General features: G+C 40.2%; 3 protein-coding genes across 3 annotated transcripts; 1 reads left to right on the top strand and 2 right to left on the bottom strand.

Moving 5' to 3' along the window:
- The first annotated feature begins 378 nt into the window (after nucleotides 1-378).
- Nucleotides 379-7,578, top strand: slc26a6l1 (solute carrier family 26 member 6, like 1). Its single transcript, XM_030729316.1, has 19 exons — nucleotides 379-580; nucleotides 748-887; nucleotides 989-1,099; nucleotides 1,188-1,363; nucleotides 1,459-1,623; nucleotides 2,201-2,353; nucleotides 2,667-2,749; nucleotides 2,854-3,001; nucleotides 3,113-3,226; nucleotides 3,373-3,450; nucleotides 3,594-3,689; nucleotides 3,839-3,945; nucleotides 4,115-4,184; nucleotides 4,267-4,359; nucleotides 4,899-5,009; nucleotides 6,036-6,434; nucleotides 6,729-6,783; nucleotides 6,866-7,011; nucleotides 7,171-7,578. The coding sequence occupies exons 1-19, from the start codon at nucleotides 441-443 to the stop codon at nucleotides 7,195-7,197; spliced, it is 2,412 nt and encodes an 803-aa protein (XP_030585176.1). The 5' UTR covers nucleotides 379-440; the 3' UTR covers nucleotides 7,198-7,578.
- On the bottom strand, nucleotides 7,437-14,307 carry p4htmb (prolyl 4-hydroxylase, transmembrane b). Its single transcript, XM_030729318.1, has 9 exons — nucleotides 13,438-14,307; nucleotides 13,277-13,358; nucleotides 12,220-12,410; nucleotides 12,009-12,105; nucleotides 11,254-11,416; nucleotides 10,995-11,180; nucleotides 10,628-10,718; nucleotides 10,337-10,460; nucleotides 7,437-8,218 (listed from the first exon to the last, which is right to left on the bottom strand). Exons 1-9 carry the CDS (start codon nucleotides 13,768-13,770, stop codon nucleotides 7,992-7,994), a joined length of 1,494 nt encoding a protein of 497 aa, XP_030585178.1. The 5' UTR covers nucleotides 13,771-14,307; the 3' UTR covers nucleotides 7,437-7,991.
- Nucleotides 14,308-15,465: 1,158 nt separating this feature from the next.
- On the bottom strand, nucleotides 15,466-27,093 carry LOC115779825 (myosin heavy chain, fast skeletal muscle-like). The gene is made up of 40 exons (XM_030728674.1): nucleotides 27,065-27,093; nucleotides 26,697-26,912; nucleotides 25,322-25,465; nucleotides 25,075-25,231; nucleotides 24,944-24,971; nucleotides 24,747-24,861; nucleotides 24,578-24,670; nucleotides 24,405-24,468; nucleotides 24,199-24,297; nucleotides 23,978-24,081; nucleotides 23,605-23,743; nucleotides 23,394-23,512; nucleotides 23,032-23,181; nucleotides 22,735-22,905; nucleotides 22,330-22,636; nucleotides 22,042-22,109; nucleotides 21,826-21,913; nucleotides 21,625-21,742; nucleotides 21,423-21,546; nucleotides 21,168-21,304; nucleotides 20,748-21,003; nucleotides 20,411-20,653; nucleotides 20,150-20,326; nucleotides 19,927-20,072; nucleotides 19,597-19,687; nucleotides 19,098-19,487; nucleotides 18,835-18,961; nucleotides 18,626-18,744; nucleotides 18,320-18,516; nucleotides 18,063-18,246; nucleotides 17,805-17,970; nucleotides 17,382-17,506; nucleotides 16,987-17,295; nucleotides 16,700-16,903; nucleotides 16,485-16,610; nucleotides 16,216-16,386; nucleotides 16,021-16,125; nucleotides 15,838-15,933; nucleotides 15,621-15,752; nucleotides 15,466-15,508 (listed from the first exon to the last, which is right to left on the bottom strand). Exons 2-40 carry the CDS (start codon nucleotides 26,898-26,900, stop codon nucleotides 15,488-15,490), a joined length of 5,814 nt encoding a protein of 1,937 aa, XP_030584534.1. The 5' UTR covers nucleotides 26,901-26,912; nucleotides 27,065-27,093; the 3' UTR covers nucleotides 15,466-15,487.
- Between the last annotated feature and the right edge of the window lie 329 nt (nucleotides 27,094-27,422).

The raw sequence follows: 27,422 nt of genomic DNA, 5'->3' as shown, positions 1-27,422 counted from the left end.
ACAGTTTTTGGCTTTCTGATATAATTTATATTGACATACTGAAATACAGCTTTAAAAGAAACCGCATTTGATTTTGTCACTTTGTTCGGACGAAGCCTTCATTAAAGAGTTACCAATGTACTATGGGTTTAAAATGACTTTTCATGGTTCATTAGTTTCATTTTTGTTGCTGAATGGAAAAAAAACCCCACACGAATGGAAACACACCATCATTGAGTTAAACTTTTTCCTCTTTCAAGTCATAATTACATCTTTTGCTTCATCCGGTCTAATAGCTCTGCCCACAACATCCTGGCTGTAGTTAACCATTAGGCAATATGGTGTACATATGCAGATACAGTTGCTGCTTCCACAATAGTGCTCTAGCATCTGGTTTTGGTTGCAAGTTTGCAGTCAGAAAGAGTCTTTGGACTTGGGCAGAGTCTGACAGATTAAACCCAATGGAGTCTGCAGGCAGATCTGGGAGGTTCAGAGTGGAGAGGGAAGTGCTTGATGAACAGAAACTGGAAGTGGTAACACAGAGGAAGACATACTCTGAAATCCACTCTTCTCTAAGGAAGCAGCTAAAGAATTCCTTAAGGTAAAGTCTTATATGTTACTGCTTTCTTGCTGATTGTACTTTACTAGAAAGAATACAATCAACAAGATTGTACTGTTTCAGTGAATTGATGCTATGAAATATCTGCCAGTAGCCTACAGTATAAAGATTTTCACAGTTGCTTCCCGAATCCCTCAAATGCTTCCTAGATGCTCTGTACCTAAACTCAAGCGAAGCGTGGTGAGCAGTTTGCCTGTGTTATACTGGCTCCCCAAGTACTCAGTCTGGGACTACGGCATGCCAGACCTCATCTCTGGGATTAGTGTGGGTATAATGCACCTGCCACAAGGTATGACAGTATTTTACTATGACCAGTTGTATTCAAAATAGCATCACTCCTTAATCATAATTGCCTCTCAGCCGTTGTTACAGAACATCTCCCATCCACAGGTCTGGCATATGCATTACTGGCTTCTTTACCTCCTGTATTTGGCCTCTACTCATCCTTCTACCCAGCATTGGTCTACTTCTTTTTTGGAACATCACGGCATATTTCCATAGGTAAAGATGCTAATGGGACACATACACCGTATCATGACAGTTATAGTAACTACTGAAATAACTTGTTGCTATGTTTTATTGTGTTCAGGCACATTCACGGTGCTCAGCATCATGGTGGGTAGTGTGACAGAACGACTTGCTCCAGATGTAGATTTCCAGAAAATGAATGGGACCAACATCACCGCAGAGGTAGATGTAACTGCCAGGGACTCATACAGGGTGCAGGTGGCAGCAGCTACTGCTGTGCTAGGTGGACTTATTCAGGTTTGCAAAACTGCAACATCCAAGAAATCAATAACACCCTATTTTGTTACTACAGATACATTAACACATATACACTGAAAATATTATGTTCATAGGTGCTACTGGGTGTGATAAAGTTTGGATTTGTGGGGACATATTTGTCTGAGCCTCTGGTGCGGGCGTACACAGCAGCTGCAGCAGCCCATGCTGTTGTGGCACAACTGAAGCACATCTTTGGTGTTTCTCCCACACGGTTTAGTGGTCCGCTGTCACTGGTGTATGTGAGTAATATAAAGTATTGATTATGCTCTCTGTGTTTCTGTTAATAAAACAGTCCTGACCTAATTCTTTTATATGTGTTGGAACAGCATGAGGTCATGTGTTAAATTGCAGCATCTGTAGTCACACAGGAGGTACATATGCACTCCTCAGGATCCAGTGTTCTCTCACTTAAAATATACAGATGTTTTTTAGGGTTTAGTCTCTTTCATTTGGGCATCTTTGAGTCCTTTATGTTTTTATAAATATGCAGTTTTGCTGAATTTTTAAAAAAGAATTTCATTGATTTCACACATCCAAATCTGTTTTTACTGCAGAACAGTAAAGTGTACATAGCAAAAAAGTATTTTAAAGTCCTGTGTGGCTTCAGAGTGAGCTACAAGGAATCTGATAATCTAAAATCAGATAAAACAAAATATCACCTGTCATAGCTTAATTTAATCTATGCACACAATAGAGCTTGTTAAAGAACTCCTTCTGTACTCATGACTCAATATGAGCAAAACCCATTATTATGTCAGTTTTATGTGTGTGTTTATAGCATCAGTTTATAACCACCTCCCACTTTTTTATTTTCAGACTCTGAAGGCCGTTTGCTCTTTACTGCCACACACTAATCTTCCCACACTGCTGGTCAGTGCTGTGACTGTAGTGCTTCTAATTGCAGCCAAGGAGATCAACTCATTTCTCAGTCCAAAGCTGCCAGTGCCCATCCCAGTGGAGCTTATCACAGTAGGTTGACAGGAGGACACCATCTCTGGCTGCTCTTTATGTTATCACCTCTGCGCTCTGTGCTGATGCTGATGTTGCAGAGCTGAAAAAGCACAGACACAGTGGAAAAGAGCAGCTGAATCAGCAGCAGTATCAGGGCCTCTCAGTTTTTGCACTTCACAGCAAAAAATAGATATTCATGGCTAATAATTAAGTGCACATCTGGCATATGAATGACCAGATTTTAATGACTGATGTTAAAAGTAGATGTGTTTTGAAAGTTAGCTATGCACCTTTGTGTTTATGATGTTCGTGTTTGCTGTGATCACTTTAGATTGTGGCAGGAACACTGATATCATCCTATGCCCACTTGAACAGCAATTACACAATTTCAGTTGTTGGAGAAATTCCTAGTGGGTATGCATTTAACTTTATCTTTTACTGCTGTCATTTTTGTTGAGTCATATTTTCAGCATGCTAGAACTAACTTGTTTCCTTCATATCTGCCACCTGTTCACCAGTCTAAGCTCCCCCAGTGTGCCAGATGTGAGTCTTTTCAGAGAAGTTATTGGTGATGCTTTTGCACTGGCCATTGTTGGATATGCCATAACTATTTCACTCGGAAAAACATTTGGACTAAAACATGGATACAAAGTGGACAGTAACCAGGTGAACAAGTCTTCGTGTTAAATAATCCATGACTTTTTCTACACTCAGCAAAACAATTATTTTCACTGTTTTCTCACCAATTCTTGTATCTTTGGCTCCACCCTGTTGCAGGAACTTGTGGCGCTGGGTATGAGTAACGCAGTAGGAGGCTTCTTTCAGTGCTTCTCTGTCTGCTCCTCCATGTCTCGAAGTCTAATACAAGAGACAACTGGGGGCAAAACACAAGTGAGTGAGCACCTGAAGTTAAAACAATTACACAGAGACAGCCAAGAAGCTAATATCTAACTGTGGACTCATTCCATCTCCGCTAAACAGACTAATATTTTAACATGCACAATAAACCAAAAACAATTTTTGTGTTTATCATGCAGATGGCTGGAGTGGCCTCGTCTCTAATTGTGTTAGTGACTATACTTAAACTTGGGACACTGTTCCACGATCTGCCAAAGGTCTGATTGCTCTGCAACCAGTCTTTACTGTAAAGTAACTTCCTCTGAATGTTTATGATAATTACAGATTTTCTGTCATATCATACACTGACTTGTGACATTTAAATTTCTGAGCACATTGCTGATTATTTTTGTTGTTTTAGGCCATCCTTGCATCAATTGTGATTGTAAATTTGAAGGGGATGTTCAAGCAATACTATGACATTGTTACACTGTGGAGGAGCAGCAAGATTGATCTGGTGAGAGGATAATGAATTATGATAAATTACTGTATCCTTAAATGTAACGACTGTGACAGTTTGCTTTTTGTGCTGAATCCATGAACGTGTCATGTTTCATTATGACTGTCACAGGAAAGAATAATGCAGTGTAACCCTGTGTCACTTAGGTGATTTGGCTGGTCACTTGGGTGTCAACATTGCTGCTCAATCTGGATCTGGGTCTGGCAGCATCCATCACCTTTGCTTTGTTTACGGTTATCTTCAGGACTCAGCTGTAAGACCCCTCTCACATCATCAAAGCAATGCTCTCTGCAGTCTCTGAGTCATACTGTGTGCAAGATGCAACATAAGGAACAAGATGTTGGACTGCAGGATCTGCCATATTAGACAAAATATGCAAACATAATGTGCACATACATTAAATTTTTCATTCCACTTCTCAGGCCAACATACACTGTTCTGGGAAATGTTCCAGGTACAGAACTGTATGTGGATATAGAAACGCACAGAGAGGTAAGACAGAAAGACAGAAAGCTATGACTAAAAGCTCGTCTCCCCTGACTGCAAAAAAGCTAATGATGTCTCTGTTTGACAGGCAAGACAGATTCCAGGTGTTACTATATTCCGCTCTTCTGCTACAGTATATTTTGCCAACGCTGATCTCTACCTTGAAGCCCTGAAAGAAAAGGTTTGCTTTCTTTTTTAAGAATATCTGGTATCAAATCCAGGGCAGCGACTTGTGACATTCTTTGTTCAGTCATCTGATCAGTTAATATTTTCTTGATTAATAATCAAATCATTTTGTCAAGAAAATGTTGCACAGTAAAACATATTTATCACCAATCCAAGGTTGTGCTTTAAATACCTTGTTTTATGAATATATAGATATCGATATATATATCTATATCTATCTATCTATCTATCTATCTATCTATCTATCTATCTATATATATATATCTATCTATATATATATATATATATATATATATATATATATATATATATATATATATATTAGGGGTGGGACTCGATTAAAAAAATTAATCGAATTAATTACAAGCTTTGTAATTAATTAATCGAAATGAATCGCATTTTAATCGCATTTCAATATTTGACATGAGAAATATTAATTTAAGTTTAGTTGATGAATAAATCTACATATATATATATATATATATATATATATTGTTCATTGGTTCTGTTTTGTTCCTCTTTATCTGTTTTCAGAGTGGGCTTGACATCAGCAAAATGATTATCTACAAAAGGAGGCAGGAAGCTAAACAGAAACGAAGAGAAAGACGGGCTGAGAGGCGGGCAAAGAAGCAGGCCAAGAGAGAGGTGACATGCTCAGTGTATTGTTCTCCTTTCAGCTGCTCCCTTTAGGGGTCACTGCAGCAGGCAATCCATTTCCATCTCTTCCGGCCCACTGCATCTTCCTCTGTTATGCAAACCACAGTCATGTCATCTCTTACCACATCCACAAGACTTCTTTTTGGCCCTTTTCCTTTTCTCTTTCCTGGCATCTTCAACATCTTTCTCCCAGTTTACCCAGTAGCTCCCCTCTGCAATTGTCCAAGCAAACAGTCTTGTCTTTTTTACTTTATCACTAAACTGCCCAACCTAAGCTGTCCCTCTGATGTATTCATTAATCCTATCCATCCTTGTCACTCTCAGCACAACATTAGAAGTGAGTTTTTGGCTGTTAATCCCATTGGTTGTCTTTCCTAAAGTTAAAGGGAAAACTAGTGCCAAATATGAGTCACACAGATTTGAGAGTGCAGGCAGGATGGAGTGGGTGGAGACAAGTCTGAGGGGTGATTTGTGGAAGAAGTATAGCAGCGAGTGACAGGGAAGGTTTACAATATGGTAGTGAGCCCTGCTATGATAAAGGGTTTGGAGACGGTGGCACCAACAAAAAGACAAAGGGTGGCAGAAATTAAGGTGCTAAAACCTTCATTGGGACTGACCAGGATTGACAGGATTAGAAATAAGTATATAAGGGGGACAGCTCAAGTTGAGCAGTTTGAAGAAAAAGTTAGGGGCAAGGCTGAGGAGGGATAGTGAATATATTGAGCAAAAAATGTTGAAGATGAAGTTGCCAGGCAGGAGAAAAAGAGGAAGACCACTGAGAAAATTCATGGAATGAGTGAGGGCATGCAGAGGATTGTGTGACAGAAGAGGATGCAAGGGATAGGGTGAGATGGAAGCAGATAATCTGCTGTGGTGACCCCTAAAGAGACCAGCTGAAAGAAGAAGCCAGATATATGTGGGTAATCAGTAGCCCAACTTCTCCAAACTCAAAAAAGCCTACCTTGTACTTTAAAATTATATTAATAATAATTTCCTTTGCATACAACTCCTAAGAGACGAGCACAGAGGGCAGCTAGACGGCTCTCAGAGTTACCAGAGTTCTCTGTGGAGGAAGAGGATGGCTGCTGGGAAGACACAGTGAAGGAGGAGCAGGCCTGGACTGAGAGGGAGAATGGGACAGTGTTTGTCATCCCAACTGCGCCCCGAACACCAGATGGTAGATGGGAGTACCTCAAAGGAGGAAATCCAGATTGCAGCAGCTTGGGATGGATGTCCGAGCTGCAGGATGGGAACACCACCTTGGGCTCCATCAGTGAGGACACCTTGAGCCATGATCTGGAACGGGTCTCTCTGGGGTCCCTGGGCAAGTGGACTTGGGATATTCATTCCATCATTCTGGACCTCTCCACGGCTAACTTTATTGACATAGTGGCTATCAAGACTATGAAAAATGTGAGTATTAAGCAGATAATTATTTCACGAGTGAAATGTCCACGTATTTTATATTGTTTGGAAAATTTGGACGAAAGCCATTCAGACTTTAAGATCCCTCAGGTGTCAAATGTATTAAACAACTAATGTAACATTTTACAGTGTTCAAGTTTTTTTTAATTGGCAATGACAAATGTAAACACAGCGTAGCGTAATTTTTAATGCTGTCACTGAAATGTAAATTCATATAATAGATAATACCTTCTCACAGTCAAATTGATAATGGATGCTAATCAGTGTTTATTATATTGACAGATTTTCCAGGACTTCAGTGAGATTGATGTGGATATCTTTATGGCTGGTTGTCAAGGTAAGCAAATACCACTACTGCATGTGCACTATGCTGTACTTTATGATGGTGGTAATTTACTCATAAGCTCTTCTGTTTTTAGCCTCTGTGGTGGAACAATTAGAGCGCAGTGACTTCTTCTCTGAGACAATAACAAAGAGACATCTTTTTGCTTCTGTACATGATGCTGTGCTCTACTGTCTAAGCCATCGTGGAGCGACATTGTGTCCCACATACGAGCCGTCAGTGGTATGTCCAGCCAATGTTCAGGTTTCATTTGGAAATTTAAATGACCCAACTTTCATGTGACTGGGTAGATATGTTGAAACATATTAAGGTTATAGCTGATGATTAAAGATTAAGACTGATGAACAAAAGTGACCACTAAAAACACTTCTTTGATTACAGGAGATGCATACCAGCACAAAACTTTAAGGTCTTCAGCCAAAAAAGGAAATCCAGCACAAAGAAGAAATCTCAAAAGCTCAAACTGTATCTGTAAATTAACTGATACAAGCACAGAGCAAATCTTCAAACTTATAACATATAGTATAAGCTATTGTTTGAATTATTGCACTGTGTGACGAGGGTGTCTCATTCATTTCCTTGTTGACCTGATTTAACATTCTTAAAGTTTTTAAGTTATGTAAAAGAAAGACTAATGCTCATGACCGGAGAGCTTACTTGAATTTTATTCAATGTAGGAGAGTGAGACAGTGCATTCAAAAGAAATACGTAATAAATAAAGTGGAATCTGAGCGATATCTTGTGCATTTTAACGTGTTGTGCATTCCACATGGAAAAGGTACTGATGAATTCAAGGGGGGAAAACCAAGGCAACATGCATCACACTGACAGTGTGTGAGCCTTTTTTTTGGTAGTGGCAGCAATAACAAGGTAGGACACTGAAAGGTTTACAGTTGCCATTTCAGTTTTTGAAGGTAATGCATGCAAAGGAAAGCTTTTTCAAATTGCAACTGAGTTTCTAGTGCAACACTCCTAACACACAGTTTTGGTAGATAAAAAAATAAAAATAAATAACAGGATAGCAATATTCAAGCAAAATATATAACAAAAAACATCTCTTTACTGTTGCATAAACCCACTGTGACCACTTTCCCTGAATAAATCTTGTCTCTACGCACTGGCCACAAAAGGGTGTTACCAAAAACATTGTGCACAGGACTGAGGAAGGCTAGGATTTTTACTTGTATTATTTGGTAGATGAGCTACAAGTCTTGATGGATCCTGGGACCCTGTATTTCTGTGTTCATAGTCAGACCTTCATCATCTTCCTCCTCCTCCTCCTCTGACTGTTGTGATACCAACTGCTGGTAGCGAGCCTGCCGCTGGTAATCCGGATCAATGTTGATCCATTTATTGGCAACCCACTTAGTGCCATGGGTGACCACACAACCTCCATGCAGAGCGTATTCGTCCTGCTCCCCCACCCAACCTAATGAGAGAAAAAAAAAAAAAAAAAAAAAAGTATTTTATTCACTAACAACATCCTTTAACTGATTTAAACTTATAATTAATTTAATGAAAACACTGACACTTTGGCTGTCAAAAACACTGCTTCATCTAATGAAAGCAGCAGCAGAGCACTTTCTTCCCCACAGAAATTATAATTTATTCTAATTCTTAAAGTATGAATCAAGTATATAAAGCAGATGAACTGCAGATGTTACAAGTTTTCTTACATTTTTAACAATGCCCATAGAGGTTTGAATTTCACATTTTTACACAGCACATTGACATTTACTCTGTGTATCAATTGTGCCACCAAATGCAAAAACACTAGAAAACCCACCTTGCCTCTGTGACTCTTGTAACTTGACCTTTTGGATTTAAAATGTCATCACTTCAGAATTTTACCCTTTAAGACGTTTGTGTGACATTTCTTCACGATTAGCAGATTAACTCTTGAGTCATGGTCCAGAAGTGTTTTGAGAGGATACAGTGACCTTTGACCATCAAGTATCTCAGACTGGAGTGGATATTTTTTGCCACACGCAGTAGAATTCCCTCAAGGGGTTGCTAATACAGTATATTGCACAAGAGGTTTGTTTTTACAACTATGGGATGGACAAAAAGATAATCCAAAAACATAATGCCTCCAGACCTTAAATGGTAAGATTAACTGAATATAGTATTAATGATAAACTGCTTTTCAGGATTATTTTTCCATGCTAGCAGTTTGGCTCTAGATCCACCAAAACCCAGCAACTGTTAGAAGGATTATTATGAATTTCACATGCTCTAAAGATTTTGTTGATCTCATAACTTTCATTTATGCAACCAACTACAGATATCCTTTAATTTTTTGTTTTTTTCTCATCTAATGCTACCTAAGGGCACAAAATCAGGTAAAGACATTCATGAGTACCTGACACTGTATCTGCTGTAACCTTAACTTTGAGCTACCACCACCATGAAGTATATTTCTCCTGTACATTTCTATGACAAAATACCAACCAGATATACCAAAATCACAGTCCCACCATCCTCTATGCACTGTTTAGTTTTCTGAGAAAATCCATATTTACGTAATTTGCCAGAGAAAACAGAACACGTTATTCTCACATCCTTTCTTGTACAACTGGTAGAGGTTGCTTAATTTTATTTTAAAATATAGGTATTGGTTGGAAAACGTGCCTGCAAAAATGACCTATGAGATCATTTTTTTAAAAGGAGGATAGGCCCTCTATGCCAGTGCCAAACAGCTTATTCTGCTATTGACTCTGAGCTTCTGGTACACCAGATGCTGACAATCAGGCTTGTCGTCATTGGAAGCAATTTCACTTCAGAGAGATAGAGATGAGATTCTGCAACCAGTGGCAATCCCATAACTCCACAGTCTGGGACCAAACTCCATCCTTCATGACGACAACGCTCAGCCCCACAGAGCGGAGTTTATCAGAGACTACCTCAAGAATTTGAGAGTGGAGAGGATGGGGATGCCATCCCACTGATGGCCAGCATGAGGATGAGGTGCCAGGCTGTTGAGGCTGTGTATGGTTCTTCCACATGCTACTGAGGGTACTGTTTATTAAATTAATAAACTGTTAAATTGTCAATGACACCAAACAAAAGTCAATAGCAGCATAAGCTGTCTGACACAGGCAGAGAAGATTTAGCAAGTTTAACACGGGCGCACCCCACATACTCAACTCAGCTGCTCAACCCACAAATGCATTTTCCTTACAAATGTGGCACATTTATGGGCAAATAGACAGACTTTCCAACTGTATAAGATTTATTGCCAAGAAGCATTGTTACAACAAAGAAATAATCAACCAACCACAAATGTCCTTACTTGTTGTGTTAAGTTTAGTAGCATTAAGTCACTTTAAAGATGTGTGTTTAAATTTTCTAATATAGCTATGCCTTAATCACTTGTTCATACTGTATGCATAGTCTGAGGTACATCTAAATTTGTTCATAGATTACAAACAAATTCAGGCACGAAAATACTGATTCACAGATTTGTGTGTGAAATGTTTGTACACACTGTTTGTGAATGAGGCCCATTTTTTCGCAACATTTCTGAAAATGTCTTTCATTTACCTACCTTTTCCATCAGAGAGGTAATTGTACCAGAACACAGCAGTCCCTTTTGTAGGCTTCACCCTCAGGTTACTTTTGTCACAGTTTCTTCTGGTGTCCAAAAGATCCACGTCATTCTGTATGAGAGACTAAAACACACATTCAAAATCAGGGACATCGTTTGCCTGATGTCAGACCCATGCATTCGCTGACATATGTGTGAGTCACCACAGTTATGAAACACATGCGCAGAATGTGCACAATACATTTGCAGGACACTTTGCACACATTTCCAGATCCAGACACCATTACCCACCACTTCATCATAGGTCCTGTTGTCTGCCACTGGGAATGCGGTCTCCCCGCCCCCATCAACAGAATTCAGGTAGAAGAGAACTGTGATGTACCTAAGTGTGCAACACAGATTTAAATTGACACACACATGTAAAGTGCAAGCAAACAGTACACAAACACACACATAAACAACAAATGGCAAGCATGCACATTATTGCCAGATTATGTTGAGTCGCACAGACTAGCATGCCAGCTGTCACAATGGAGCAACGGTGCATAGTTCAGTAATGACAGACAGATGAATTCATATCTGAACATTCACAGACATATTTGTTAAGGAATGCGGCTTCTAAGATCTCAATAAGCAACATGTAGCGCAGTGATCTCACCGGCAAGATGTTTCAAAAGGAGTAGAAGCATTGGCTGCAAGGCGCGTGTGCGTGCAGGCTGTTTCAGGGTAGACAGGGCCGCTGTCGTGGTGGGCGTGGTAGTGTCCCCCCTCCTCATAGCGAACCACCTGTAATGGTTCACTAAGGTCCACTAATTTGGTTGGAAGCCGAGTGAGGCGAATCACCCTTTTATGAGGGAAAGGGAAAGTTTTAAATATATACAAGCACACGATGAATTCCAGTGATTTGTCTCTCTCACCTCTCTTTAATGTCTTGGAGGACCTGGTGTGCTCCTTTGCCCTGGTACAACCAGGTGTGTCTGCTGTTCCTCACCAGCTGACTCCTTTTCACTCCGCGCTGCAACAGGAAGCGCTGGAAAGCATCGTTGCTCAGAAGCCTGAACTCTTCTAGACTCAGCAAACCTACCCAAAATATGAGGATATACAGTCCTGTGAAAAACTACATGCACCCCATGATTCAGCAGTTGTAGAACCACCTTTACCACCAATAACTTGACCTCCAAACTGCAGAAACGTCTGCTTTTACAGAGGTGCTCACACTTAGTGTTGACCAGTTAATCAAGTGCATTTGATTAGCAGTACCTGGCTGCTACTTACACTCTTAAGTCCTATGGAAGAATAAGGGTGTTCTTAGTTTTTCACAGGACTGCATATCCTGTGAAAACCTTTTTTCACATTCTGATGTGTTGCTAATGTTTCAGAAAATCACCATAACCATCATTAATGGTTTAATTTCAGTTACTCACTATTATACCACATATTTAAATTGAGGATTAGTATTCTTATCACACCTCTATAATATTACTGTCACTGCACTGAAACTGTACCCGCAATACAACCAAAGAAATTAAATGCATCACAGAAGGTGAGCATATTTCACTACCACCTAAAATTTAAACAAATTATCCACACATGAAGATGTTTTTGACACAGAGGAAAACTGGTTTCAATGATATGGTCTAGGTGGACATGACTGATAAAAATGATTTCTTACCATTGCCATCCTTGTCAGCTTTGAGTCCAGCATAAATTTCTCGCAGATTCTCTGGTGTGAGCCAGATGCCGTCCCTCACTCGAGAATGAGTCAGTATCTGGTGGAGTCACAGTAATTAAGACAGAATAAGTTAGAGACCTCTGAAGCAGGAAAAAAAAAATGTTCACGTTGGACACTACAGTTCAGGCTCACAATCCACAAACTGACATACCTCATGCAGCTGCAGTTGTCCATCCTGGTTGATATCAAGAAGGTTAAAGATCTCCTCTGGGCTGAGATTGAGCTCCCTGGCCAACTCCTCCTGACCATCTTGTACCATTAGCTGGCTCTCCATTAGACCCTTCAGCTGAGCAAGCTGCATTACCACACGACACTCATCCTCAGACAGAAACCCAGGGATCTCTGCAGAAACACGCAAAGTCCGAAACAATTCGAAGGAAACTGGGACAACATAATTGCAGCATTATCTGTCCCTTATTTTTAAGTTAATGTCAGGCTACTATCCACATATGGCTGCAGAATTATGTAGACTGAAGCTGGAATTAACCACGAGTTCAAATCAGTAGTTTAAGTCGATTTCAGAAACCGATCAGTTTCTCCACATGCTGCTCCAATATATGATCTTTTAGGTTGTAACTTTGGGAGATTATGTTTAATATTCTGTTGAATATTTTCAATGTTTGCTTGATTTAGCATAAAAACATAACTGTCAGATTAATCTAACTAAATATTATTGAATCATACTTCACTTAGCTGCCAGCTGACCTACTGCTAATCTATTAATATCAACCTTGAACCAGTCCTTTTAAAATCTGCAAGTAATCTCATTACTAATAAAAAAAAAACACAGTAACATAAGAGAAAACAACCAAAATGACTACAGGCCAACTGCATAATACTTGTAAAGCATCTGTGTGCTGATGCATTATGCTCTTCACTTCAGGTACAGATGTATTTCTGCCCTTTACCCAGTCAGCTGTAAGACCTTAATTGCATCACATATGCAATGGACCGAGTTTCAATAGAGCAGTTGCTTCAGGACTTGCTTGACTATTTTATGTAGTCCTGCTTGATCTCAGCACAATACACTCAGCCTAGTCTGTGCCTTGATAGCGTGACGAAGAGGAACACAAGGTAGAGCCAAGTGTAAGCTGCAACATGTTTTTTTTTTTCTTTTGGCTGGGTGGGGGTTTGGGGGTGGGGGCAATTTTAGGCCGTACTGATGTGATGCAGATTTGTTTTTGTTACATGGTTGTACATCCTCTTACCAAAAAGAAGAGGTTTCAGGCTCAAAGTACGCATCTCATGCACTTTGCCTGGCATGAGTGACACCTTCTGGGCATGTCCCACCTGAAAGATACATCAGAGGCGTGTATGAGAAAGACAGATGGAGTGATGCACCGTCGTCAAATACTCACCCCCAACTCACCCTTATCCCCTCTATTCGTGGCAAGAAAATATCACGCAGAAACTCATCTTTCGATGGCGGACGTCGCGACTCGGGGCGCTGGTGGTCACGGCTGGGAGTATCACGACTCCGGCTCGCGTCTTCCTGTCCGCTGTTGTAGTGCACGTAGAAAAGCAGCGCTATCACGTTAATGATGTAAACATGAAAAAACACCATCACTACCACAAAGTACGAGCGGGAGCACACGCTGCTCTTGTGGCACGAGAGGCGCTCGCACGGCGGACGGAGCGGCAAGGTCGCGCTCCCGGACGGAGTCGTGTCCTCAGCATCTTGGGTTTCCTGGTTGTCAGTCATTTTGTGGTTGAAGGAGTTGATAGTTCCTCAGCAGTAAAGTCCATCTGATTAATCTGGCGACAAGAGAAACCTTTTATGTCTGCCCAGAAGTAGCAGATGTTCTGAGTGACAGATGTCCAGTTTAATTCAAATAAAGAAAATCCTTAAAGAGCTCCGGTTTGTGTTGTTCTATTCCGCTGGAGACAATTCACTAAAATCGTTGCGCATTGTAGAAAAAAATAAACAAAAAAACAATGATGATGAAATTGCAGCCCTACTGTTTTGAGCTGAAAAGTCAGCTATCACTGGGACTGTATGAGTATCTTTTCTTCTACAGACAGCAGCGCTGCAGCCTCGGACAGTCTTGTTTACACTGCAGCAGTCCCAGTCAGCAGCGGCAGCAAAGCGCACTGCGCATCCCAAAGCACTGCGAAAGTCATCTCAGACGCCGGGTCCGTAAACCTGACCCAGCATCGGCTGAAAGCAACGATATTCGTTAAAATCAGCTTTATTTCGACTGCAAATAAGCAAACAGCGATTTTATTCACACGCCATAACACGAACTCTCCGCTGACAGCAACAGCATGTAAAGTGTGCAATGCTGACCTCTGGCGACCTGCGGTAATAACGTTCCCGTCTTCAAGATCCCACTCAGTGCGGTGCAGTCCCTCTGCTGCTTAAAAGGTCCAGTATTTATTTGCTCATCTCAGAATGTTAGCGGTTAAATGGCTTTCGAATTTGTTGTAATAAGGTTTTTTTTTTTTAAATAATAGATTATCATTTATACCAAGCTTGCATTTGGAACTTCATTGGGATAACATGCTCAGTATTTCCTTAAAATAAATAAATAAACAAATAAACAAAGATAGCAGCAGAAAGTGACAAATGGGTATCATCAAAAGCTAAATATCCATCAATCCATCCATGAATCCATCTTTCTAAATATTCATCAGTAAGAAGGCTCACTATTATTATTATTTATTTATTTAAGTTTGTCTAAATTGTGCACGCAGATCAGTATTTTTGTGTCAGTTGAAGAGAGAAGTTTTCAAAGTTTTCTACAGAACAGTGAGTAGTGGTGTTAAATGAAGCACTTGATTTAGGTTCATGGATGTAGTGAAGGACGACATGCACATGTCACATTCGTGTGACAGAGGATGCTGGGGACAGGGTTAGATGGAGGCAGATGATCTGCTCTGACAACCCCTAAAGTCAGCAGCAGAAAGAAGAAGAAAGAAGGTTAGTAGTAAAACTATCTTAATGTTGAACTAGCAGAAGGTCCGTGATTTGAAAACAGCCTGGTGAGATTAGTTTTGGGGAGCCTGTGAACACAATGGAAAGCCTGGTAGCAGGTGTCTTAAAACAAAAGTGTTCGAGATGGCAACACCTTTTCTTTTCTCCATGTATGGAGATGTAATCTTGTGCATGACTATACGTCAATGCGACTTAATGCAGTTCACACTTGAGCCACACTGAACGTAGTTCTGGCTGTTGCAGTGAATGTCTCAAGTTTTACACAACAATAACTAGGATGCATAGTTGAACCTGAATTTAGAGGCTTCAAGATTGATTGAAAAGGAGCTAAAATGAGTCATTTAGAAATGAGAGCGCAAACACAAAAAAGATGAAACAATCTATATTTTATTCACTTCAAGCACAGTTACTGTTCTTATGTGAACAACTAACAAGATAACCATATTGTATGACTTCTTGTTGATTCACAGCTTTGCTTTCTTCATCACTCCGCCACTTCCTTGGTCTGGAATGACAGAACAATGGCACGTAAAACATTTCACCAGATAGTCTTGATTTTAACAGGATCAATGTTTCTACAAACTTGATGCACGTTAGATTTTTTTTTTTTTTTTCACCTTGACAATTTCACGACTCTTTGCCCTCAGCTTGTTGACCTGGGACTCAGCAATGTCAGCACGCTCCTGAGCTTCCTCCATTTCATGTTGCACCTTCCTGTACCTGGACAGGTGAGTGTTGGCCTGCTCCTCCTGTGTAAGAAGCCACAGTGATGTTAAGCCCTGTACACTGAATGACACTGTCAAAGCGTGTTTCATAAGAATCAGGTGTACTTACAGCCTCCTCAGCCTGTCGCTTATATGATTTCACTTTAAGCTGCAGCTTGTCAACCAGATCCTGAAGTCTGGCAATATTCTTCTTGTCCTCCTCCGTCTGTTGTAAAACAATAATAAATGTTCTAATACAAATCTAACACTTATTTGAGCATGATATTTGGTTTTGTAGTGGTAGGAAACTGACCTGATAGGTGAGCTCCTTCACTCTTCTCTCATATTTTCGCAATCCCTTGATAGCATCAGCACTGCGCTTCTGTTCAGCATCAACTTCAGCCTCTAGTTCACGGACCTTGACGGAAGATGAATGCAGTCATTTTTAAGAGGTAAAATGTTTTCCCAGCTTACAGCAAATTGGTCACATGGTCCGTGTGACACTTACCCTAGCCTCCAGTTTCTGGAGCTGCTTCTTGCCACCTTTCATGGCCAGATTCTCAGCTTCATCAAGGCGGTGCTGCAGGTCCTTCACTGTCACCTCCAGGTTCTTCTTCATCCTCTCCAAATGAGCACTGGTGTCCTGCTCTTTCTTCAGCTCTTCTGCCATCATTGCAGCCTGGAATTTGATATAATTTGTGTTGTTGTAACAGTAATATAAGTAATATAGTTGGCAGAGAAATAGCTACTGTATAGACATTCATCAGGATGTCTCACATCAGTGATGGCCTTCTTGGCCTTTTCTTCAGCATTTCTGGCCTCCTGGACAGCATCTTCCACTTCACCTTGGATCTGAATAAGGTCAGCCTCCAGCTTCTTCTTGGTATTGATAAGGCTGGTATTCTAAAGAAAAATAGTGGAAAAATAATCACATACTCTGATTTTCAGTTTTCAAGTTTTAAAGCTATGTTGCTGTTTGAATCTTAACCAACCTGAGAGTGCAGCAGTCCCACACGCTCGCTGGCATCAACCAGCTCCTGTTCAGCAATTTTGCGGCCTCTCTCTGTTTGCTCCAGTGCAACTCTCAGCTCCTCGATCTCAGCCAGCATCAGGTTGTTCCTGCGCTCCACCATTGCAACCTGCTCTTTCATTTCTTCCTGACTTCTGACAGCCTCATCAAGGTGCAGTTGTGCGTCCTTTATGAATAATAAAACACTTTTACAATGCAGTCTAAATGAAGGAAACTTGACTTGCAATTTTATTTCAGAAGCTACCAGACCTTCAGCTGTCCCTGCACATTTCTCAGCTGTTTCTGGGCTTCAGCTGCCTGGCGGTTGGCATGACTCAGCTGAATCTCCATCTCATTCAGATCTCCCTCCATCTTCTTCTTAATTCTCAGAGCATCATTCCTGCTCCTGACCTCAGCATCCAGAGTGGTTTGCATGGACTCAATCACTCTTTGGCTGTTCCTCTTGATCTGTTCAATCTCCTCGTCCTTCTCAGCAAGTTTTCTATCAATTTCACTCTTGACTTGGGTCAGCTCAAGCTGAATGCGGAGAATCTTGGATTCCTCGTGCTCCAGAGTAGCCTTTAAAAAACAAAAAATATACTATGTAGCTCCAGTGCCATTTAAATTGAACTGTGTTTGACAAGAAATATTTTTTCATACAGTACCTCTGCCTCTTCAAGTGAAGTCTGGAGTTCAGACTTCTCTGTTTCTACAGTCTTTTTTGATTTCTCCAGTTCATGAATGGTTTTTCCAGTCTCACCGATTTGCTCAGTTAGATCTGAGATCTCCTCTGTAAAAGACAATGAATAATCAATTTAAAGTTTAAGCTGAATTTATATATACATGTATTTATTTACATTTGGTAGATTAATGAAGTGTAAACTTGCATCAGTTGTAGGATACAGTATTACATTTGTAAGTTTTAAATCTTTAAGAATCTCTGAACTGTTCCTCTAACAAAACATGTGACAGTTTTAGAAACTGCATATCCCTGGGTGTATTAAAACACATTGTAAAAACTGTAACAGTTTGCACATTAAGCTCACTGTCTGGTGTTTTTGTTAGATGGCTGAATCTCAAAAACTTACGTTGCAGGTTCTTGTTCTCCCTCTTTAAGGTCTCCAGGTGGTCCAGAGCTTCTTCATATGAATTTTTCATCTTGAACATCTCAGTGCTGAGAGAACGAGCTTCTTTTTGAGCTCCCTCTAGCTCTGCTTGGGCTTCTTCATACTTCTGCTTCCACTCAGCAAGAATCTTGAATATAAAAGAAGACCCATGAACTTCAATAATTCATGATTCTTTAGCCTTCATTAAAATAAAATAAGTCAAAAATAAAAAAATGGCACCTTGTCAAAGTTCCTCTGCTTCTTGTCAAGGTTGGCAGCCAGAGCATTAGCTCTCTCTACATCGATCATCAGGTCCTCCACTTCACCATGCAGTCTCTGCTTAGTCTTCTCCAGAGATGCACATTTTGCATTCACAGCCTCGATGGACTCCTCTGCATCCTGAAGACGCTGAGCAAGCTTTTTCCTGTGAAGAATTTCTTTTAAGACTTATTTTCTATTATATCTACAGGGCAACAAAACTAAAACTGGAGACTCACTTTGCCTCTTCCAGCTCCTCGGTGCGCTGAATAGCATCAGTCTCATATTTGGTTCTCCACTGAGCCACCTCGCTGTTTGCCTTGGACATTGCACGCTGCAGCTCAACTTTGGCCTCCTGCTCCTCCTCATACTGCTCTCTGAGGAGGTCGCAGTCGTGACGAGCCGACTGGACAGCATGAGCCAGGGCGTTCTTGGCCTTACAGAAAATTGGAGGTATTATTCATTAACTTAAATTGCTCCAGTTTAATGTTTCTAACTGTTTAATCAGCTCCGAGGTGGTGATAGTATTTTGAATGAGCACTTACTTTAACTTCCTCCTCAATGTGCCTCTTCAGCTCTTCAATCTGCTGAGTGTAAGCCTGCTTGCTCCTTGTCAGCTGAGAGATCAGGGCTTCTTTCTCCTCCAGTTGGCGAGTAATTTCACCTAAGGTGAGACAGAAAATTAGAATCCACATTCGAATATGATCATACATCGAATATGACTGTAAAAATATCTAAAATATTGGTTCCCCACCATTCTCTGTTTGAAGCCTTGCCCTTTGTACCCCGATGTCATTCAGTTGTCGCACATGTTCATCATTTTTGGTCTTCAGTTCACTCAGTTGATCTTCAAGTGAGCGACACATTTTCTCTAGATTTGACTGAAATAAAGAAAAGCTCTGTTAATCTAAAGTAACAAATGTAGTCTAAAAGCAGAAGAGTCAAATTAAGGCGTGGGTACTAGTCGAGTAATTTATGTTTACTCACTTGCACGTGAAATGTTTTACTTTATCCTACCTTGGCTTTAGCGATGGCCTCCATGTTGCTTGAGAGGTCATCAATCTCCATCTTGTACTCGCTTTTCTCTTTCTCCAGCTTCTGTTTGACTCTCTGGAGGTTATCAATCTGCTCTCCTAGCTCAGCCACGCTGTCAGCCTGCTTCTTGCGGAGCGTTGCAGCGGTGGCTTCGTGCTGCAGGGTTGCCTCTTCGAGATCACGTCTCAGCTTCTGAAACTCGGCCTCACGCTTTTTATTCATCTCAATCTGAACAGCAGTTGCTCCACCGGCTTCTTCGAGACGCTCACTGATCTCCTCGAGTTCCCTGGAAAGATCAGATCTCTGCTTCTCCACCTTGGCCCGAGCAGCCCGCTCAGCCTCAATCTCCTCCTCCAGCTCCTCGATACGAGCCTGTTATTTACATGTTGAAAGGAACAGATAGACATCTATTTGTAAAATTGAAGCCACATATACTTGTTAATTGTAACAGACTTTTGAGGTTTCTGTCAAATATACACACCTGCAGTTCTTTGATCTTTTTCTGAAGCTGAGCACTAAGGGATTGCTCATCCTCAATTTTGCTAAGAAGCTGGCTTGTTTCAAAATCCTTTCTGTGTGGGGAAAAATTCAAACAAAATTTTACATCATAAGTAATACCAAGTGGAGATTGTCAGGGTTTTGTTTGGTTTCCTAACTCAAAGAGTGGGTGAACTGTTCTGTTTTCCATTATGGTTCTGTTTTCCATTATGGTGTGCTGTTTGGCCAGAGAATGATTTTTATCATTGCTACTGTCTGCTGAGGAAATGCAATTATATCAGATATTAAAATTAACAAACTCCATTTTGCTTACTTCTTTATTTTCTCCTCAGATTGCTGCTTGTCATTCTCCAGATCCATGATGGTTTCATGGGCCAGTTTAAGATCACCTTCAAGCTTTCTTTTAGCTCGCTCGAGGTCCATGCGAAGCTTCTTTTCTTGCTCCAAGGAACCTTCAAGCTGTTTAAACCAGGATGAGATTTTATTTTGTTTTTGAGATTTTTGAAATTTTATTCTTTTATTTTCCCTTTACTCACATCATCCACTTGCTGCTCCAGCTTGGTCTTGGCCTTCGTCAGACTGTTGACTTTGTCTTCCTCGGCCTGCAGATCATCGAGGGTTTGCTGATGGGCCTCTTGGAGGGCTTTCTTTTCTTTGGTCAACTTAGCAATGGTTTCATCTTGGGAAGACATTTCCTCAACCAGATTTTTAACCTATATTGACACCACAAGTGAAACCACAAGGTTTTGTAGTTTGCAAACAATTTGACCTTAAAGCCTTGTGACTGATGCACCAACCTTGTTCTCAGTGGCGTGTTTCTCCTTTTCCACTTTGGCCAGGGTCAGCTCCAAGTCATCAATGTCTTTCTTCAACTCAGAGCACTCATCCTCCAGCTTCCTCTTCTTTGCAGTCAGCTCAGCATTCATTTCCTCCTCATCCTCCAGTCTCTCAGACGTCTCTTTGACTTTGGCCTCGAGCTGGATTTTTGCTTTGATGAGACCTTCACACCTTTCCTCTGCATCAGCAAGGTTTTCACCTTCCTAAATTTGGAATAATATACAAATGAATTAAGATTTCCTTATTCATAAACACCTGGACTACTGACAGAAAATTCCTTTCTTTCTTTTAACATACAGACTGAATTTGGATCTGCAAGTCATTCTTCTCCTGTAGCAGAGAAACCATTTTTTCCTCTAGCTCTTTCTTCTTAGCAAGAGCTTTTGCCAGCTCCTCTTTGGTCTTTTCAAAGTCCTCTTTCATTTGTGCCATCTCTTTCTCAGTCTCTGCACTCTTCAGCAGAGGTTTAATCTTGAAGTACAGCTTCATCCATGGCCAGGTTTTGACATTCATGAATGAACGGATGTTGTACTGGATGGAGTAAATTGCCTCCCTGGGGATGATTTGAGGGAAATGGATATTTTAAGATTTTAAAAGCTGTGATAAAGACCACGGGCTGCACCACAAAGCAAATTATTGGCTTAGAAATTACAGTGAAGTTGTTATCTACATAGTACACCTGCCCTTTGATGTATAAAGCTAATATGTCTACTATACCGGCGCTCCATCATCTTGACAAACTCCCTCCTCATGAGGAAACCTCTGCAGAGAGCCTGAGTCATTGTGACCAGGATAGCAAGTTTGTCATCTCGCATCTCCTCCAGGAGACCCAGCAGCCCAGCTTTGAAGAATACCTGGAAAATAATGGTAGCGAACACATATTGTCAAAAAATTGTAATGCCTGCTTAGAATATCATGAAGAAGAAGTTTGTTAAAAACACCCACAAAGGTTTGCATATCTGGTTACTGTACCTTTGTGTGGCCAAACTTGTACTGAGTATGGTCAACATCAATGGAACCCAAGAGTTTCTCTGAGGCCTTTTTGTTGTCGATGAACTGTCCCTCAGGGATGACACTAGCATTCAATACTTTGTATCTGATTGGAGGTAAATTGACAAATTTAGAAACAGCTAGTCTTCAGATTGTGAAAAATGTAGTTATTCTTAGTAATCACCTCTGCTTGAAGTCACCATAGAGGATTCTGCTGGGGAAACCTTTCCTGCAGATCCTGATACCCTCCAGCACACCGTTACACCTCAGCTGGTGGATGACCAGGTGGTTCTCCATGAGACCTTAAACCCATTCTAAATTCAGTCATGTGTTGCGTAATACATTTAGTTCAAAATGCATTAATTTTTATTGCTATTACGCTTACCAGGAGTTTTTGATTCATTTGGGATTATACAGCGTACAAAATGAGGATGAGTGCTCCTTAAGTTTGTCATCAGCTTGCCCAGATTTTCCTGAAATATGAAAAAATTCAAATTGTTACACAACAAAAAGTAAACGAAGCCTGAATGCTACCTAAGCATTTGAGGGAAATAAAGAGATGGCCATATTTTATTGTAGTTGGGTTATTTATTATGCTTACCCTGAACAGAGCGGATACAGTCTGAAAAGACCCACCCTTCTTCTTGCCTTTTTTCCCACCTCCCTCAGCTGTAACATTAAGATTAAATGTCATTTATTAACTTGAATGAATATAAATATATTATTTAAGCAATATTCTCTTCTGAACAAAATCAAATTATTTAGAAATGGAATGCAAACAATAAAAACTCTAAATTTTGTCCTAAAAACATCATCACACATAAATAATGCAGTGCAATAAATGCAATAGTTTTGTATATACATAAATTTATATATAAAAAAGCACTACCTTCTGCAGAGGCATGCGATGCATAGAGCAAGGCCAACAGTTTTGTTGAAGACTTCTGGTAGAGCTGCACCACAGAGTCATTCAGGGGGTCTTTATTCTTCTCCAGCCAGCCAAGTACATTGTAGTCAACAGTGCCAGCATAGTGCACCAGGGAGAAATGGGCCTCAGCTTTGCCTTTGGCAGGTTTTGGTTTCTGAAAGGGGGCACTTTTGCCAATATGCTGATCATAGAGTTTGTTCTTGAAGGTCATGTCTGTTGCCTTGGGGAACATGCACTCCTCTTCAAGGATGGAGAAGATGCCCATTGGCTGCCATGATGAAAAGACCATTTAAGACAAACAATTTCAAAAGTTGTTTTCCATTGTTTTCTGTGTGTAAATATACAGTAGTCCAACACATGGCTCACCTTCTCAATAAGCTCAATGCAGGCAGCCAAGTCCATGCCAAAGTCAATGAACTCCCAGTCAATCCCCTCTTTCTTGTACTCTTCTTGCTCCAGGACAAACATGTGATGGTTGAAAAACTGTTGCAGTTTTTCATTGGTGAAGTTGATGCACAGCTGTTCCAGGCTGTTGAACTGGGGGAACAAATCCTTATAGTATCAAAACCTATAACTTACTTATCATTAAAATCTATCATATGCATTACTTCTTGTATCAAGAAAATCAGAGGTATAAATAAGTGCCCTTTCCAGCTCACTTACATCAAAGATTTCAAATCCAGCAATGTCAAGCACTCCGATGAAGAACTGTCTCGGCTGCTTTGTGTCCAACATCTCATTGATTCTGACGACCATCCACAAGAACATTTTCTCATAGGCAGACTTGGCGAGAGCCATGACGGAATTGTTGACCTGGTTTTTTACAAATTAATTATACAATATTATCAAGGATGAAGTGGATTTATATTGATTATAATTTTAGTGGCTGTAAGTTTTAGAACCATAGTTGCATTGTAACCTATAGGTAAGAAAATCATTAACAGCATGCATAAGTGTGATGTTAAGAGTCACTGTCTTACAGGAAACAATTAATTATTTGTGTGTTTTCTTTGTAACAGCTATACCTGAGGAACAGTTTGACCTTTGGTCACAAACTCGTTCCCAACCTTCACTCTTGGGTAGCACAGTGCTTTTAGCAAATCAGCTGAGTTCAGACCCATGAGGTAGGCGATTTTATCTGCAACTATAAGAAGACCACAAATAGATAATAAAATAAACCTCTACCTCAAAGGTGACAATATCTCCAGTGCTTAAAGCTCATGGTGTTCTTCATACCCTCAGTGCCATCAGGCTCAGCCTGCTCTTCTCTCTGCTTCTGCTTGAACTTCATGTTTCCATGATGCATCACAGCTCCAGTCAGCTTATACATGCTTGCCTTCTCCTCTGCAGTGAAGCCCAGGATGTCAATTGCAGTCTGTGATATGATGGATAAGTTAAATAAACACAAATTGAACACCATTTAATTTTCTTTCAGATAAAAAGAAGCTTTATATATTGAGTCTAAATTACATTTTTAATTCAAACTCCCCATCTAATGTTTACCAATCAACAAAGTCTAAAAAAAAAAAAAAAAAAATCAATGTGATAAGCTTCATTGGTTATATAATTATAAATATGAGTGAAGGGACGTGGGTGAAGTTGTTCTTACATCAGTGGCAAGGAATTCTTCAATGTCATCGATACTCTTGACAGTGATTTCACCCTGACTGATCATGGGAAAGTCATATGGATTTGTGGTGATCAGGAGAGCCTCTGAAGGAAAAAAAAGAACACAAAAAGTAACAGCACTATAAATGGTATATCTAGGCTAAGGTACTCTGGTTTACTTCCTGGAGGAAAGCTGACATAATTTCTGTATTATTCTCTAACCTATAAGTTCAGGTTTGTGGCCTGTAGTGAGCTGATAGAAAATATGGTAGCTCCTCTCAGCAGAGAGCTGGAACGTCACTCGCGACTTCTCCAGCAGATCTGTGCAGGTGTAAGTTGGAAATAATCATGTTAATTCTTCCTTGTAGCACAGTTAAGAAAATTTCTGATAACTTCCTCAAAAGAAATAAAACAAACAAAAAACGTACATGTTTCAATGTCAGCTGAAGCCAGTTTTCCAGTAGAGGCAAAGTGAATTCTGATAAATTTTCCCTAAACAGAAGGAGAATAACATTTAAATTATAATGGTAACAGTGATTTTTTTTTTGCCACAGAATAGCTAACAATTTCAGCTTAAGGTAAAATCACCAAAATAGCTTACAAAGCGGGATGAGTTGTCATTCCTCACAGTCTTGGCATTACCATAAGCTTCCAACAGTGGATTTGCTGCAATGATTTGGTCTTCCAGTGACCCCTGAAGACAGCATTCATGTGCTGTGAGTCCAAATATTCTTTGATTATCAGATCTCATATTGTACAACTTCATGTACCTGCATTTTTCCAGGAACTGGCTCGGCTTTCTTGCTTCCACTCGCCACTGCGATTGTCGCAAAGTACTGGATGACACGCTTGGTGTTGACAGTCTTTCCTGCACCAGATTCTCCACTGGGTTTAGGAAGGTGTTTGAGAGTTTCAATATCACAAATACTATTTTCTATAATAATCATAAAAAATGCTTTGCACTTACGTAATCAGGATAGACTGGTTTTCTCTGTCTGCAAAAGATCATGATATCAATGATATAGGCCAGAATAGTTGGGAATTGACTTTAGAATTGCTGCTGTATATCTGAATTATAGCTTGCAAAATGATTGATACCTTGGAGCATGAACTGATAGGCATTATCAGAGATGGAGAAGATGTGGGGTGGGGCCTCAACTCGCTTCTTGCCCCTGTATCCTGCAACAACTACTGCATCATACACTGGGAGCCACTTGTAGGGGTTCACAGTGACGCAGAACAACCCAGAGTAGGTCTGTGGAGTCAGAGAGGATCATTTGTGATAGATATCTTCCTTTTGTCATGATAAGTTTCATTTGTGGTGTTCTGATCAAGACAAACTCACATAGATCATCCATGCTGCATAACGCTCTTTGAGGTTGTACAGCACAGCAGGCTCACTGAGGTGGGTCATCATGGCCATGTCCTCAATCTTATCGAATTTGGGAGGGTTCATGGGGAAGATGTCATCTTCTTTCACAGTGAGAGACTGTCAAAAGGACCAAGGAGGCACAAACATAAATTTAGATACAGTTAAGCAGTTTTGTCTAACGTGTGAGATCTAAAAAAAAAAAAAAAAATCTTAGTTTATTTCAAACCATTCATTTGTCCTTCTTATCAGTTTTAGACTTTGGGATAAAGTCAGATGGTTCCACGAGTCTACTACTTGGCAGTCTACTTTAACTTGTATTTAATACATTTTTTCATTACAAATGCTAATATAAGGAATTGGAATGAAAAGTTAATCTCTAAAAAAAAGTACGTGAGTTTCAGGGTAGTTAGTATTACAGCATGAAACTGCCATCTAACAATATTTTTATGATATCAGGAAGTATTCTTATTATATTCTTGCCACACCCACCCACTGAGCCCATGATAGTTACAATAACACTACTTGGTCTTTTTTTGCTCTTCAAGTGGTTCATGCAAAGTTTTGCTGTATGTGTTGTTCCAATTACAGCGTGAATTCTTCACAAAGATGCAAACCAGAGTCAGAAGAAAGGAATGCTATTTTTCCTTTGTCTATTTTTTTAGTGATTCAGACTAATCTGAAATTACCAACAGTTAATAGTGAAATGTTGATATGTTTGACCTTCTTTTTCCTGCCTGAGCAGTGTTTTATAGAAAAGTAAAACACTTTAGTGAATAGTGCTCATCACATGTTTGATTCAACACTTTAACATCAGACGCCGTTCTGACACAACTCCAAAGGGGATTAGTGTTACCAACTGGAATTGACCCAGTGACCTTTCCCTTGCCAAGTGAATGTGTTAACCACTACACTATGGAGGCACTTTTTGGTCAGTTTGTGACTACTTCCAGTAAAGTGCTTTAGAAACTTTCAGTCTAACCACTATGTTGAGAAAGCTCCTCCTTCCACAACTTAACACTTTCACTCGGTTATGATGCCACGTTTTCCACTATCACAGTAGGTCACCACTGTTCTGCTAAAGAACAGGAGATAGTGTCACGGGTTTGTCAAGACTTCTAATCTTTTTTTTAAAAAATGTTTGTGAACTGGAAAATTTGCTGATTATATGTTTACAAGTAAATATAATGGACCACATTTGGACCACACAACATATAGTTTTATTTTTAAATTATTTCTAGATTTTTTTTTTTTTTTACTGATTAACTCATGTCCCAGCTGTCCGGGGACTATATCAAAACTCTTCTTAAGCAATGTGAAACTGCACAGATTCAAATGTGGCCACTCTCACCTTCCCACATAGAGTCTCCACGGTGGCTTTGCCCCCCTCTCTCTTAATTAGTTTCCCCTTGAGGTACATTTCACTGGGCTCAGACACGAAGTATGCTGTTTTAGCATCAAATGGAGTGTTCTGAGCTTCAATGCGCTCTCTTTCTGGCTTCCGGAGGTAAATGGCCGCCGGGCCAAAACACTCCATTTCCGGGTCCACACTCATGATGACCCTTTACTGCAAGTGAGGAAGCAGGAGAGTAGTCATTTATTTTATATGCCAGCAAAGTAGATAGATTTGCACTCTTCATTGACACTGCAGTCAAACAGCTCTTATGTCTATAGTACTTATGAACTGGTACTGTTGACCAACTAATTAGTCAGATTTACCTTGGAGGACACCAGGTGAGAAATGGGTTTTCTGTCAGACTTCACTGCAGACTTCTGAAAGAAGAAGCAAATGTGCAAGGTTTACAAAATGCTATGTCATACTTTATTTTAAAATAACATTAAATAAAATTCAGATTTTTTTTAAAGAAAGCCTTTAAATCTGTTTGCAGACATAACTGTGTAAACAATCAGCCTGATTCCTATTATACCTGGAAGTACTGGAATAAATGAACCATTGAGAAACTTACCTTTGCTGGGTGCCTGTGCTTGGTGGTGGTTTGCTCTTCCTTTTATATCGAGTGATGGGAGCCTATCACACGTGGGTTTCTCTATTTGGTCATGTTGTCGGGTGTTATCC

Source organism: Archocentrus centrarchus, chromosome 5 (genome assembly GCF_007364275.1).
Source record: "Archocentrus centrarchus isolate MPI-CPG fArcCen1 chromosome 5, fArcCen1, whole genome shotgun sequence".
In the NCBI taxonomy this organism is placed as follows: Eukaryota; Metazoa; Chordata; class Actinopteri; order Cichliformes; family Cichlidae; genus Archocentrus; species Archocentrus centrarchus.
Note: the sequence above shows the minus strand (reverse complement) of the source record. Positions and strands in the feature narration are given on the sequence as shown.